General features: G+C 35.3%; 3 protein-coding genes across 4 annotated transcripts in view; 1 reads left to right on the top strand and 2 right to left on the bottom strand.

Moving 5' to 3' along the window:
- The first annotated feature begins 287 nt into the window (after positions 1-287).
- LOC107806876 (putative plastid-lipid-associated protein 4, chloroplastic) lies at positions 288-2,113 on the top strand. The gene is made up of 2 exons (XM_016631146.2): positions 288-645; positions 1,543-2,113. Exons 1-2 carry the CDS (start codon positions 346-348, stop codon positions 1,966-1,968), a joined length of 726 nt encoding a protein of 241 aa, XP_016486632.1. The 5' UTR covers positions 288-345; the 3' UTR covers positions 1,969-2,113.
- A 542-nt stretch (positions 2,114-2,655) lies between these two features.
- LOC107806873 (germin-like protein subfamily 1 member 17) lies at positions 2,656-4,578 on the bottom strand. 2 transcript variants are annotated; one of them, XM_075256992.1, is made up of 3 exons: positions 4,299-4,514; positions 3,308-3,556; positions 2,656-3,138 (listed from the first exon to the last, which is right to left on the bottom strand). In XM_075256992.1, exons 1-3 carry the CDS (start codon positions 4,420-4,422, stop codon positions 2,915-2,917), a joined length of 597 nt encoding a protein of 198 aa, XP_075113093.1. In that variant the 5' UTR covers positions 4,423-4,514; the 3' UTR covers positions 2,656-2,914. The 2 variants fall into 2 exon arrangements, with proteins under 2 accessions (XP_075113093.1, XP_016486629.1); XM_016631143.2 differs by having other exon boundaries at positions 2,656-3,556; positions 4,299-4,578.
- A 2,324-nt stretch (positions 4,579-6,902) lies between these two features.
- The window catches only part of LOC107806874 (germin-like protein subfamily 1 member 17), a 34,534-nt gene continuing 27,680 nt past the window's right edge, over positions 6,903-13,756 (bottom strand). The window contains exon 2 of the mRNA XM_075256757.1: positions 6,903-7,587. Coding sequence (XP_075112858.1) covers positions 7,028-7,587 — 560 coding nt within the window. The 3' untranslated portion in view covers positions 6,903-7,027. The remainder of the gene's footprint in view (positions 7,588-13,756) is intronic.

A 13,756-nucleotide genomic window follows, 5' to 3' on the forward strand; every position in this document is an offset into this window, starting at 1 on the left:
TTATGTGAACGCAGTAACTTTTGCGTAGATCTTGTATATGGAGAAAAAAGTTTATTAAAAATATTAAAATATTTAACTTAAACTCAATTTGTTGATCCAGTTATCATGTATATTAATTTGAGATTATTATAAAAACTCATAAGCTTAAAATTTTAAATCTGCCAATTCGTTTGGAAAGGGTTAATCCAATAATTTCAATGAATTGATTGTAAAAAGAAATTGTCATTAAAATGAAGGACAAATGCAGGATTTAATCGAAAATCGTATAGCCACAAATCCAATGGTCCAGTAGGGGCAAATACTTAAATACATGAGCTAAGTGAATACTCATTTGCACCACTTCCTATGGCCTTATCCTCGCTACTATCCCCTTCACCAACTCATGTTTCTTCAACCTCCACACAATCTATTCCCAAGCTTTACCACTACTGTCATTCCATCTCTTTTTCTTTCCAAAATACTCCTAGTTTCACCTCCTTTCCAAGTCCGCAAAATCAAAAATGGCGGACCAGTGTTTCTTTCTTCCCTGCTTTCTTCAACAAGACCAAAGACCCTACACCCATTAAACAAGAGCTTCTTGAGGCCATTGCCCCTCTTGATCGTGGCGCTGAAGCCACTCCTGAAGACCAGGAAATAATTGATCAGGTTTGCTTAATTACTACTCCCTCCATCCTAATTTATATGACACATTTTACTTCGAAATTCAAATTATACCAAGTTTGACCAATATTTTGAGATGTAATTTTTTTTAAATATATTGATACGAGAAGAAATGCAACTTATACTCCATCTGTTTTGAACTTTTTCGGTACAAATGTCCAATATTGACTAATTTTCCATGAGAATTTGGTCATAAATACTTTTTTGAAATAAAATTTACATATTTAAAAATTACATAAAAAATACTACTATAAGCTACCATAGTCAGATATTGAAAATATCAAAAACTATTTGTTAAAAAATATTCAAAAAAATCTTGTTTGACTCTCCAAATAATAATAGGTTCATTCTTTTTCAAATGGAGGGATTAGTACTTTTCATATAGTTTTTAAATATATAAATTTTAATTTCAAAAAATTGAGTCGAACTAATTTAAGTTTGCTTGAAAATTAATCAAATTGACTCTTGATAAGCGAAATGTATCATATAATTGAAACAGAGGGAGAATGTTCCACTGACTTAGCTTGTTGGTGCGGAGATAAATATTCTAAGCCATACGAGCTGATTGTAGTTCCCATGTTTTCTTGATCTATGTTTAGGACTTGTTCAATGTCTATAGGTAGAGACAGAGCTAACTCAGAATTATAGGCGTTTTAAGTTACTGCATTATAAATTAATAACTTACGTATATTTTTTAAGACAAATACATTATATTATTTGAATCAAATTCATTGGGTTCGGCGGAACCCGAGCGGAAGAGTTCGCTCCGCCCCTGTCTATAAGTTCCGGAAAATGTTAATAAGAGTTAGATTAGCAAAGATGATACTGTGAAATTGTGCACATCATTTCATACTCTGTCCCTTAACATTGTTGTTTGATTAGATTGCTCGCAAACTTGAAGCTTGTAATCCAACAAAGGAGCCTCTCAAGTCAAATTTTCTAAATGGAAAATGGGAACTTATATACACAACATCCAAGTCAATTTTACAAACTCAAAGACCCAAGATTTTAAGATCTAGAGTAAATTACCAAGCAATAAATGGAGATACACTTCGAGCTCAAAATATGGAAGGATGGCCATTTTTCAACCAAGTTACTGCAGATTTGACCCCATTGAATTCAAGAAAAGTGGCAGTAAAGTTTGATTATTTCAAAATTGGTGGGATTATACCTGTTAAAGCTCCAGGAAGAGCTCGAGGCGAGCTTGAAATTACTTACTTGGATGAAGAATTGAGAGTATCAAGAGGTGATCTTGGCAACTTATTCATTTTGAAAATGGTGGACCCTTCTTATAGGGTCCCGACTTGAGATTGAATACTCGATTCGGTTTCAATTTATGTGAATTTATTTGTCTGGATACGAAGTTTAAGAAAAAAATAAAGATTTGTAAAACTTGTAGTCCTGAGCAAGCCATAGCATTTGTGTGGCTATAATTCTTTTGAAAGTTTAAAAATGTCAGTATTTGTATGACTATATAAAAGTTTTTCATTGAGGGTAGAACTGAATGTTTAAGTTAAATTGTCTCCAAATTTAAAAAGTGATCATTTTTTTACACCAACAAAAAAAAAAAGATTTAAATAAACTGAAACAGAGTGAATAGTTATCTAGTGTCACAACTTATATCATAAAAGTACTAGTTTGTGCAAATTATTTGAAAAAGTTTCTCCATTTTAATCTATACAGAATTGCATTCGAAGCGAGTAACTCTGAAACGCATAACAAATCTACACTAGTACTCCCTCGTCCCTATTTGTTTGATGCATTTCAAATTTTAAGAGTCACGCGAGTTTTTCTTTGACCATTATTTTTGTATACTCCTTTTGAATATTAAGAATGAAGTATTAATTATTGTGACTTATAGTACTTTTAATGTAGTTTTTAATTAAGTATATTTTTTCAAAAAATTAAAGAGTCCATATCTGAATCCGTGGCCAAATTGAAAAATTTGACTCTCAAACTTCGAAATGCATCGAAAACAAATTGGGACAGAGGGAGTAATATTTAACTATGATTTCAATATTCAAAGTTCAAATGCCAAGGACAAAGGATGGTATCAAAGTAACATCAAGGACATTATTCCAGTTCTCACCTGACCATTATATTCTTCCCTTTATAAGTTATCTCTATCACCCACACAAAGCTGTATAAAGTCTCTCAAACATCACAAAATTGACAATAAAACATATCATAAAACAACCAATGAACTCACACTTTTTTAATAAACTAGCACGTACTACTTATTTTTCTAACACAGCTATTTCTTAATGTTATTTCTTGGGTGCGATCCTTTCTCGAACCCTGCGTGAAAGCAAGATGACTTGTACATCGACTGTCCGTTGTTTGATCTAGGAGAATAATCCTTGAAGTTGTTCCACCATTTTCTTATCCAATTGGAAGGCTTTGGAAAGAACATCTTCAACAAGAGGTGGATTTGATCCAAAGAGTTCACTAGCAACCACAATAAGCCCAGGATTCTGACTATTCAAAGCACCAAAAACAGTTGCATTAGCATGTCCAACATTATACTGAAAGTGAATAAGTCCTTGTGGAAACACAAATACATCTCCTGGATTCAATATTTTGGTAAAAGAACGAGTTTTTAATGGATTAACAGTGTCAGGAGCCAAAAATCCAACATAAAGAGTACCTTCTAAAACAACAATAATCTCAGTACCACGAGGGTGTGTGTGCGGTGGTATAAGGCCAAACGGTGAAAAATCTGCGCGAAGAATAGAAATGCCAAGAGTGTTAAGTCCTCCAAGTCTATTTACATCTACCACATTTACAGCTGATCCCATTCCTGGTAATGGATTTCCACTAATGTTAAGTCCTGGAAGAAAGAAATCATCTGCTGTCGCGAGTTTTGGATCTTTGCATAATTTTCCATTCACGAATACTGCAAAAATAAAATAGAACAAAATTCAAAGTATATATGTATTAGTGTAAACCAAAATTTAAAGAAAATGAAAAGGAAATAGTTTAAATAGTGTAAATGAATGTTTACAGAAGATCAGGTCACCTAACTAATTAATAACTACAGGACATTTTACGAGACAATTATTTTGTTGATTTCCTACTAAAGAAGCTGGGCAACTTCTATCCGGAGTTTGATCATTGGAAAGAGTCACACCTCACTACATGCACCAATTATATTATGAATGAAATGAGTGAAAATTTTCCTTCCCCGGACCTAATTTGGATAGCTGAGTGGTTAATCCTGATCCAACCATTGCCATCAGTTTGAAGATGGAAGGTTGTGCTAAGACTCACGTTGCTACCCAAAGTCGGGTGATAGACATTCATATATTCGCCAAGCACAAGATAAAGGGAAATTTAGGTCATGTTAAAATGCGACTTATGGCATCTAATGGTCAAATGCCTACGTTCAGTTTATCTTTGAAAACTCAAACAGACAGAACAAACGAACTCAGGTGTTTGTTACAAAAGGCGAACATTCCCTTTCTAAACATTAACCCAGATCTTTACGTATAACTATTCATAATAAGTGGAGAAATAAAGTAAGTAATTTGCTACAACATGCATGTTAAAAATATCCCGAGAGCATAATAAAATACTACATCATTAAATCCAAAAGCAATATGAATATAAAGGAGAGGTTTTGCTAAACGGTTATATACCTGCAGACTTGGAGTCACTAACTGCAATACAGAAGTCCTGAAAAGGGCTAGGATCAAAGGAAGAACCAAAAGGAAAAATGAAACCAACGGTGACTAAGATAATTGTGAGGAGGCAAAAATCCATTTTGGATCCAAACAACTTAAGTTTTTTTGAATTAAAACTTCGTTTTGCTTGTGAGAATTCTATAACAGATCACAAGTGATGAAGTGCACTGTAAATTAATCTCAGCCTATTTATAGATAGTTGTCATTTGTCAGCATTGTTCTCCTATAACTTAACAGCTTAACTTTAGAATTAAGTTTCCTAGTCGTTTCTTATTGTAATAAACACTGATTCTTTCTTGAAAATAGCCACCTTATTCATAACTTGTTTTTGACATGTAAACCTCATTCATCTGTTTACCCTTTAAGCTCCCTTAAAATAGAAGAAAACTGAGAAGTTGATATATTACCTTAATACAACTTCAAGTTATTCTTCTTGGCTATGTCATGTCGGTAGAGAGAATTAATTAAATTTTACTTTAAGTCTTGGATAAGCTCCCGAAGGAGCACAATAGATGAGTTGATAAGGTAAAATTGCTTATCCTTACATGATATTTACACCAAATCAATAAATATAATATACAAACTTTATTATGCTTGGAAAGGTAGCCCCGTGCACTAAGCTCCTGCTATGCGCGACGTCTGGGGAAGGGCTGGATCACAAGGGCCTATTGTACGCAGCCTTATCCTGCATTTCTGCAAGAAGCTGTTTCCACGGATTGAACCCATGACCTCCTGGTCACATGCATGGCAATAACTTTGCCAGTTACGCCAATGCTCCCTTCAATAAGAACTACGAAGTGAAGATTTAATAAAACATATGGTCATGCCTACATCTTTATTTTAACAGTTCAACAGAACTAGTAACTAATTAATTGCACACCACAACTTTCACCACACAGTAGTTGACATCCTGCTGTGTGACCGATAGTGGAGGAGAGTCATTAAAAAGTTTTGTTTAGGAGGAGATTTTTCTCTCGATATTTTTCTTCTTTTATATTAGTTTTATCATATGTAGATCAATTGACCAAACTATTATAAACTATTATGCTTAATTTAGTATATTTTTCTTTTGTCGTCTGATTTATCGTCCACCAACCTTTGTATTGTTAGTTTCCGCATACACCATGTTATTTCGATCCCAACACTGCCGCCGCTAGTAGACAACAACAAAAGCACATGAATATCTAGAATATTAAAATATACCCATCACTGGTCCAAGATCGTATAAAGCTAGTCCGGTATTATCAGAAAGGATAGTCGTTATGCCCCTTCATATATGGCCGACGTTTATGACTTGTTGACTTAAAATAGTTTGACAAAAATATGTTTTTTTTTGGGTTTCTTGAGTATTTGATATTCAATTAAAGGAAACAAAATAAAATGAGAGAACATCGACGAGAAAAGTGAATAATAATTCCTAACAATTGGTGCTAGTTCCAAAATGACTCTTTTTAGAAAGTTTAACTTTGTAATAATGACATATTTTCAAAAATCCATTTGGTAATGAAATTCTTTTATGTTTGCCCAAATAAATCATTGGCGACTTTTCATCGGAAGACAGAGGCAGCACCAAGTTTGCAATTTCTGAGTTTATATGCAGTTAAGATGCTTGATTTTGGATCGTGATAAACTTGATATTAGAGCCCTAGGCTTAAAGTTATGTGAGTCAAAGAATAATGTTTTAGTCTCGTTTATGGATGTATTGAATCTCATACTTATACGCTAGAGGCACAACGACATTTAAGAAAGTTTCTCTTCATTGATTCTTTCCCTTGTGCTATAGAACTTGAAGTAAGGAATACGACATCCTTCATTTCCGCGCACGCAAGGGTGGGAACACGTTCATCTGATCAAGTACTAGCGGTTAATGATATATGTTAATTCTAATTCCATAAACATATAGGTATTAGGTTAGCTTGAATAGGTGAACACGGACTCAAAATATTCTTATGAGAAATATTAACCTTATTAACCAATAAATCAGATAAATTAATTAGTCAAATTATGTGAAAAACTCAACAAGATTGTTAGCTGGTGACTCATAATACTGAAATATTCTCTCTTAGTGAATTCAGTCTCTAAGTTTGCCTACTTGTCTTCGTTAATTGCTTTATTTTAGTATGTTATATTATTTGCAGTTAGTTAAAATCAACAACTTGAGAAACCGTTTGAATAAATAATTCGTTTTAGTTTAATTTAGTTAATAGCTAATAACAAGTCCTCGTGAGAACGATACTCTACGTACTTATCACTTTATTACTCGTCGCCCGTACATACTTGCGGGTGTATTGGCTGCAAAAATAGTCATACAGTTCAACACTAAATATCATTGAACTTTTATTATTTGTGGAATTGTGGTACATTTGAGAGAATCTAGAAGGTAAAGAGACATATATAGATCTTTCTCAAATTTTACTCTGTAGTGAACGACCTTACAAGTAAGAAGAGAAAATTTATTAAAACTTAAAGGCATCCCTGCATCTTTATTTCATCAGTTCAACAGAACTATTAACTATTTACAAACCACAACTTTCACTACATGATTGACATCCTGCAGGTGAGCGATAGCGGCTCCTGTTTACTAATATACTACTCATCACTGATCAAAGATTATATAAAGCCCGGTATTATCAGAAAGGATAGGCGTCATGTCCCTTCATGAATGCGTTTGTGACATGTCTTACTTAGGAGAATTTCTTCCGAAGATCTTCAATCACCGTCTTATCCAATTTAAAAGCTTTGGCAAGATAATCATCGTTAATAGGAGGATCAGAAGCAAAGATTGAACTAGGAACAATGGCAGATAAATAATTTGCGCCGTTGAAAGCCTGGACTACTGTTGCACTAGTGTTTCCCACAGTATATTGAAAGTGAATATGACCTTGTGGAAAAACAAACACATCACCAGCATTCAAGATTTTTGAAACGAGTTGAGTCTTTTGCAAGTTACTTGAATAAGGAACAAGAAAGCCAACATATAAACTACCCTCTAAGACAGTCAATAGCTCAGAAAATTGAGGATGTGAATGAGGAGGTATAACAGCTAATGGCTTGCATATTAAACGAGCAATAGTAATACCAATAGTGTTGATTGCTGGAATTGTTCTTGCATCTACCACAGATGAATAGATACCATCATAGTTAGCCAATGGCTTCAATTGACTGGGATTAAGCGCTGATGAAGCAAAGAAATCATCTGCATTTACAAGCTTTGAGTCTTTGTATATCTTTTCCTTCTTCAAATCTATGCGCATAGGTTAAATAAAATCTTTATACTCCTTTCATTTCAATTTATATGACCTAGTTTGACTAGATACGGAATTTAAAGAAAGAAAGACATTTGAAACTTATGGTTTCATAATATTTATGTGACTTTAAATTTTTTGATACTTGCGTTCACGGGTGTACACATGAATTTTTTTAAGCAGTGTTGAAACATATAGAAAATTTAATCTATTGGTTTTGTTGAATCTTAAAAGTTAGAAAAGGTCCTGAATTAAATTCTACTTCATCATAATGTTTAACCATATAGATTCTCTCAAATATTTTAAAAAAAGATGTGCTAGTTGAGGTTCGAGCCTTTAGCCTTTTAGAGTAAAATCAAGCACATAACCAATCTGCAAAGAGATAATTTACATTAAGTGGTGTCATGTTTTTTCTATTTATCCAAAAAGTTCGACCAAGCAGTGTCGTGTGACACCGGTTCAATAAATGTGCATCCACCCCTGCTTGCGATTTTAAACAAATTATAATATTTGTATATCTAATAAAGCTTGTCATTAAGTGTAAAATAGAGAGTTCAAGTTAAACTGTTTTCAAATTTTAAAAAGTATTATAATATTTTGGAACATGCTAATAAAGAAATATGATGACTGAAAAAGTGTCATGAAAACAACATAAATCCAGAAAGTGAGAACTAATATTGTTGGAAAAGGATTGAATTGCCAGAGCAGCTTCAGGGTCTTTAAGATGATATCCACCAGCAAATGAAGAAAGGAAGATAGTGCTGATTAACAAGCATAGGGTCATTGATATTGCACTAGTACGTTGTTCCCATAGCAAAAACTCTAGCTCTAATTACAATGTTGTTTTGCTTTGAGTTTGCTGTTTGAATTTCTTTCAAACAACTAGAGATGCGTGACTATTTATTGTTTGGATCTTGTTATTTTGTAATAGGAAAAATTGTGGTATTAGTAACTCAAATTATAAGTAAAATCCAATAGATTTCTCATAGTATCTAGTCAAAATATATAATATTTTGACGGTTGTTACCTATTGTATTATATCATATAATTACTTTAAATACAATGTTTATTTTGAACTTTATTTAAATTTTATTGTATCGTATCGTCGTTACAAAACTAACGACAAAAAGTCTCACTTTATGTTTTTTTTTAAAGTTTTCCAGCTGAATACTAGGTGTGTTGTATTATCTTCAAAGGGGGGGGGGGTGGAGATGGCCTTACCTCCACAGATTACAACACAAGGATACAAGTATCCTTCCAAAAAACACAAATGTGAAACCTATAGCTTCACCACTGTGTGGCTATACAAAATAAGTTTAACTTACTAAAAAATTCGCCTTGTCGTATTTCCTAATGCTAGGTACTTGAAATTTGTCCAAAATGAAAGGACCTTTGGCTCTCCTAGGGAGTTGTTGGAAGGATAAGTATATATTACTGTCAGAAGTGGTTGAAGCCAATTTAGCTAAGAAATCCGCCACTTGGTTAGCCTCTCTATAGCAGTGATTAGGGGTGATATTGACTTGGTTCATTAACTGTGTTGCCTCATCAATGATCTTCTTCATTTTGTAGTTATCTGTCCGCCCCTCCTTTAGCATGTTTACCACCAGGAGAGAATCCAATTCAATAATGAAGTCAGAATAACCATGTTTAAGACACCATTTGATTCCAAATATAGCAGCTTGTGCTTCAGCATCATTGTTACTATTGCATTTGGCAGAGATAGAGAAGGCCATTATGAGTTCACCCTGGTCATTTCTCATAATTCCTCCCAAACCTGCGTTACCGTTTCCATGTAAATAGCTTCCGTCAGTGTTAAGCTTGAAGGATCCTTGGAGTGGTTTAGTCCAGGCTACGATGATGGCTTCAGGAACAGGTTGTAGTCTCAGCATGGTTTGGAAGGCCCTAAGAATTGCAGTTTGAATGTTCCAGGTAATCTGCTGTTTCATTTTGTAGAAGTTGAACCTTTTCTGTTCTCCATATTTGCAAGAGCATCTGCTTTTCCAGATTTCCCAGCAAATGATGATAGGAGTGACATGCAAGATTTGCTTATGTATGATATTGTTGCTCTTTTGCTGCCACCAATGATTAAGCCATCCTCTAATGGGAATTTGCCTGTATACTATCCCAATGAGGGCACCAATGGCTTTCCAAATGTACCTAGTGGCATCACTTTCCATAAAAACATGTTGTATAGACTCATTTAAATGGTTAGTACAACAGACACAACTAGAGACAATTTGTTTTCCAAAACATAGTATAACATCCTCTAAAGGAAGTTTTGCCAACCATAATCTCCAAGCTAAAAAAGAGATCTTAAAAGGGATGCTAGAATGCCATACCTTGCTAAGTAGATGATCTTTAGGCTGAGTGCTTCTGAACAAGTTTAAGGTAGTTTTGTTTGAATACTTACCATTTTCTGTGAGGTCCCATATAGCTTGGCCTGGAACGTGTTGATTGCCAAGGCCTGGAACAGAGGTTACAAAGCTCCATGACATTCTATCATAGGCTTAGCCATATCCAATTTAAGGACAATATTACCACCTTGATTACCATGGCCAATGGATTGAACTATTTCATGTGCTAGAAGAACATTTTCAGAAATGAGTCTATCTTTAACAAAGCCACTTTGATTTGGAGAGATTAGACTAGTCAACAAAGGATTTAGTCTAACTGAAAGAATTTTAGAAACAATTTTTTTAGTGAAATTAGAAAGACTGATAGGTCTAAAATCACTAAATGAGGAAAGAGCATCCAACTTAGGAATTAACACCAAACAAGTATGAGTATAGAATTTGGTTAGAGGAGTACCTTTGAAGAATTCCCAAATGAAAGCGTTGATGTCTTCTTTAATGATGTCCCAGCAGTTGTGGAAGAAGGTGCCATTGTAACCATCTGGACCAGCAACACTAGAGGCAGATAGACTGAAAACTGCCTGTCGGATTTCCTCCTCACCAGGTTCTTCATCTAGCCTGTCTTTATCTTCTTCCGTAATCCTTTTGGTAATACAATTCAGAAGCGTAGAATCCAGTTGAGGAGTAGGGAGGTTGAACATGGAGTTGAAGTGCCTAATAGATGCCTTTGCAATTTTCTCCTCTCCTTGAATCCATTTGCCCTTATGGTTTTTTATCCTGTTCAATTGGAGCCTCCTTTTTTCCCTGAGCCTACTATGAAAGTACTTGGTGTTTCTGTCTCCATCCTCAAACCATTTGGCATTAGCTTTTTGGTTCAGAAGAGAGTCTTGCATATCCAACCATCTGATGTATTCAGCATGAGCCTTGTTGGTTTCTTCCCTATCAATGTCAGTGTTGCTAGATATTTCAATTTTCTCTAAGTGCTGGGTGTTTTCTTCCCACTTGGCAACCTGCTCATGGATATCTCCAATTTCTTCTCTAGACCATTTACTCAACCTCTTGCCAAGGATTTAATCTTGATTGAAGCCTCCACATACTGTTACCTTGAATCTTAGTACTCTAAACTTCCTTAACTAGATTGTGAAAACCTTCCTGTGATGTCCAGAAGTTAAAGGAATTTGAAGTATATAAAGTGAGAGTTAGTAGAGTTTGAAGATTTCATGAGTAGAGGTCTGTGGTCAGAACCAGTCCTCACCAAATGTCTCACATTAGTATTTTGAAATTTCTGAACCCATTTATCATTAACAAAGACTCTATCAAGCCTCTTCCATATTCTTTTTCTTGGCCCTCTGTTATTGCACCAGGTGAAATTGGACCTGTGTAGCCAATATCAATAGTACCACAGTTATCCATACAATTTTGAAAATCCAAACTCCTATGCATCCTGTGAGGTTTACCACCTAGCTTCTCTCCGGGGTCAAGAATAACATTGAAATCACCTCCGATGCACCAAGGACCATGAATAATAAGGCTGGTGTTCTCCAGGCTTCTCCATAGTTGCTTTCTTTCCAAAGCATTACATTTGGCATAAATAGCAGTGATAATGATGGGGTGATTGTCTGAACCGTCCTCAATTTTAATAGAAATTTGCTGCTCATCATTCCAATAACCGTGGTATTGCTGATGTTCTTCCAGAAGCACCATATCTTCCCGTTATCATTAGAAATGCATTCTTGATAGCCCAAGAATTTCCTGTAACCTTCAATTTTTTCCTTGCCAACCATAGGTTCCATGATTGAAATGTAAAGAATGTTGTTACTGTCTATAAGATGTTTTAGCTTGTGAATGGCTTTCTTTGACCCCACTCTCCTAATATTCCAAAAGATTGTATTAATCATGAGATCTTCGGGGAGGAAGTATCCATCTTTTGTTTCCTCTTGACAGAGGTAGCATATCTATTTTTTATGCCTTTTCTTGAGTTTCTTGCTCTACTTCTTCCCCTCCCTGTTAGGAGATACTCTTCTTCCTCATGATTGCCTTTGTCTTGGTTCCTCTCCTCATTTTGTTCAGTTCTCTATATACTTTGATGTAATAAAGTATCTTGCATTGGGTGGTTAGTTGTTTTGTGTGTATTTCTTTCGAGAGGTTGTTCCTGATCTGCATATAATTCAACTATTAACTCAATACCAGGTTGTTCAATAATGTTAGTTGGTAGACTTGTTGAGAAATAACCAGAACCATGTTATTTTCCTTTCCTTTGTACTCCTTTTCCAACTCAAAGTTTTCGTCCCCATTATCCGCCAAGTTGTTAAGAGTAAGTATGCCCTGCCTCTCAGTATTCTTATCCGAAAGGTCCTTATTGCTGGTAGTATCCTGCCTTTTAGAATTATCTTCATGCATTCGATTTTCCTCACTAAGTTCATTAATGAACTTTCCTTAACCATGGAGTTGGATTGGTTGCTGAGATCATGTTTTTCCTTCGTATTGTTGTTGCTTCTGGCCTATTTCTCTTCAACACTGTTTTGTTCCACTTCCTTGTTACTGTCATTTGTGCTCATGCCATGTGAAATGGCAATATTGTTCTGGGAGGAGGGAGTCTTGGTTATAATTTTTTGCCTGTTGCTCCTTTGTATTAGAACTGGTTTGAAGATCACCTTACTCTTCGTCTTTGGCATTTTTTTTCCTGCTTTCTTTTCTTCTTCTTCTTTCTAAATCTGCTTGTTATAGTAGCTTGATTATCATCTATGGCTAAAGCAATCTTGTTGTCTTGTTCAATCTCCGATCTATGTTGAGGCTTGTTAGAGGTACTATGGTCTGACCCTCCTATAGCTTCCTCGCAATTCAACCTCCTATGTTGAGGCTTGTTGAGACTGTTTTGCTGTCGAACATCCTTCTCCTTATCACTCACATTAGGTGGTGGCTCCTTCTTTCTTTTTTCCCCTTTCTCCTCCTCCTTCTCCTTTTGTGATACTCTAGTTCCCTCTTCACTATGCTTCTGATCATCTTCTTTATTGTTTTTATCGGTTTCTGCAGCCCTTTTCTTTTCCATAACTCTGCAATTGAGTAAGTTATGCCCAAGTTTTTTGCATTGTCTACAATATTTAGGAATATTTTCATACTCGATTTTTTGAGTAAATCCTTTCAAAGGAACATTTTCATCCTCCGATCCAATAAATACACTATGCACCAGAGGTTTTAGAAGATCAATTTCCACTCTAACTTTAGCCATGCTCGGTCTCGTTTTACCAGCTGTTGCAACATCTATAGCTAAGGGAGTTCCGATCTCACTACAGATTTGTTTAGCGTAGTGCCATGTGTGCATATTAAAAGGTAATCTAGGCAGTAATACCCATACCGGCACTATAGGAATGTCCTCGTCCGGTCTGAAGTCCGGCGTCCACTTTTGCAGCCACATTTGAAGACCATCGATTTCTACCATTCTTTTATACCACACCGAGTTGAAATCATTCTCATTTGTGAAGTCCAGAAAGACGTTGTAATTGTCATACACTCCAATTTTGGCACTGCCTTTGACTGGAAATATCTCTCTGAATGTGGATCGTATTTTCTCAATTTGGGCCCTAGGTTTCAGAAATCGCACCACGATGGTGAGTCGACACTCATCCGCCATGATTCCATAATAATCCTTGGCTTTGAAAATCACCGCCGGAATACCATTGTGGGTGGTATGTCTTGCAATGACTGTTTTTCTGGGATTTTGAGTATTGATGGCCAGGATTGGGGTAGCAGCAGCTATTGTGTTGGCATAGGTGGTGTGAGCACGTGATTTTTGCTTCACGAAAATTACTCCAAAAGA

Source organism: Nicotiana tabacum, chromosome 7, assembly GCF_000715075.1.
Source record: "Nicotiana tabacum cultivar K326 chromosome 7, ASM71507v2, whole genome shotgun sequence".
NCBI lineage: Eukaryota > Viridiplantae > Streptophyta > Magnoliopsida > Solanales > Solanaceae > Nicotiana > Nicotiana tabacum.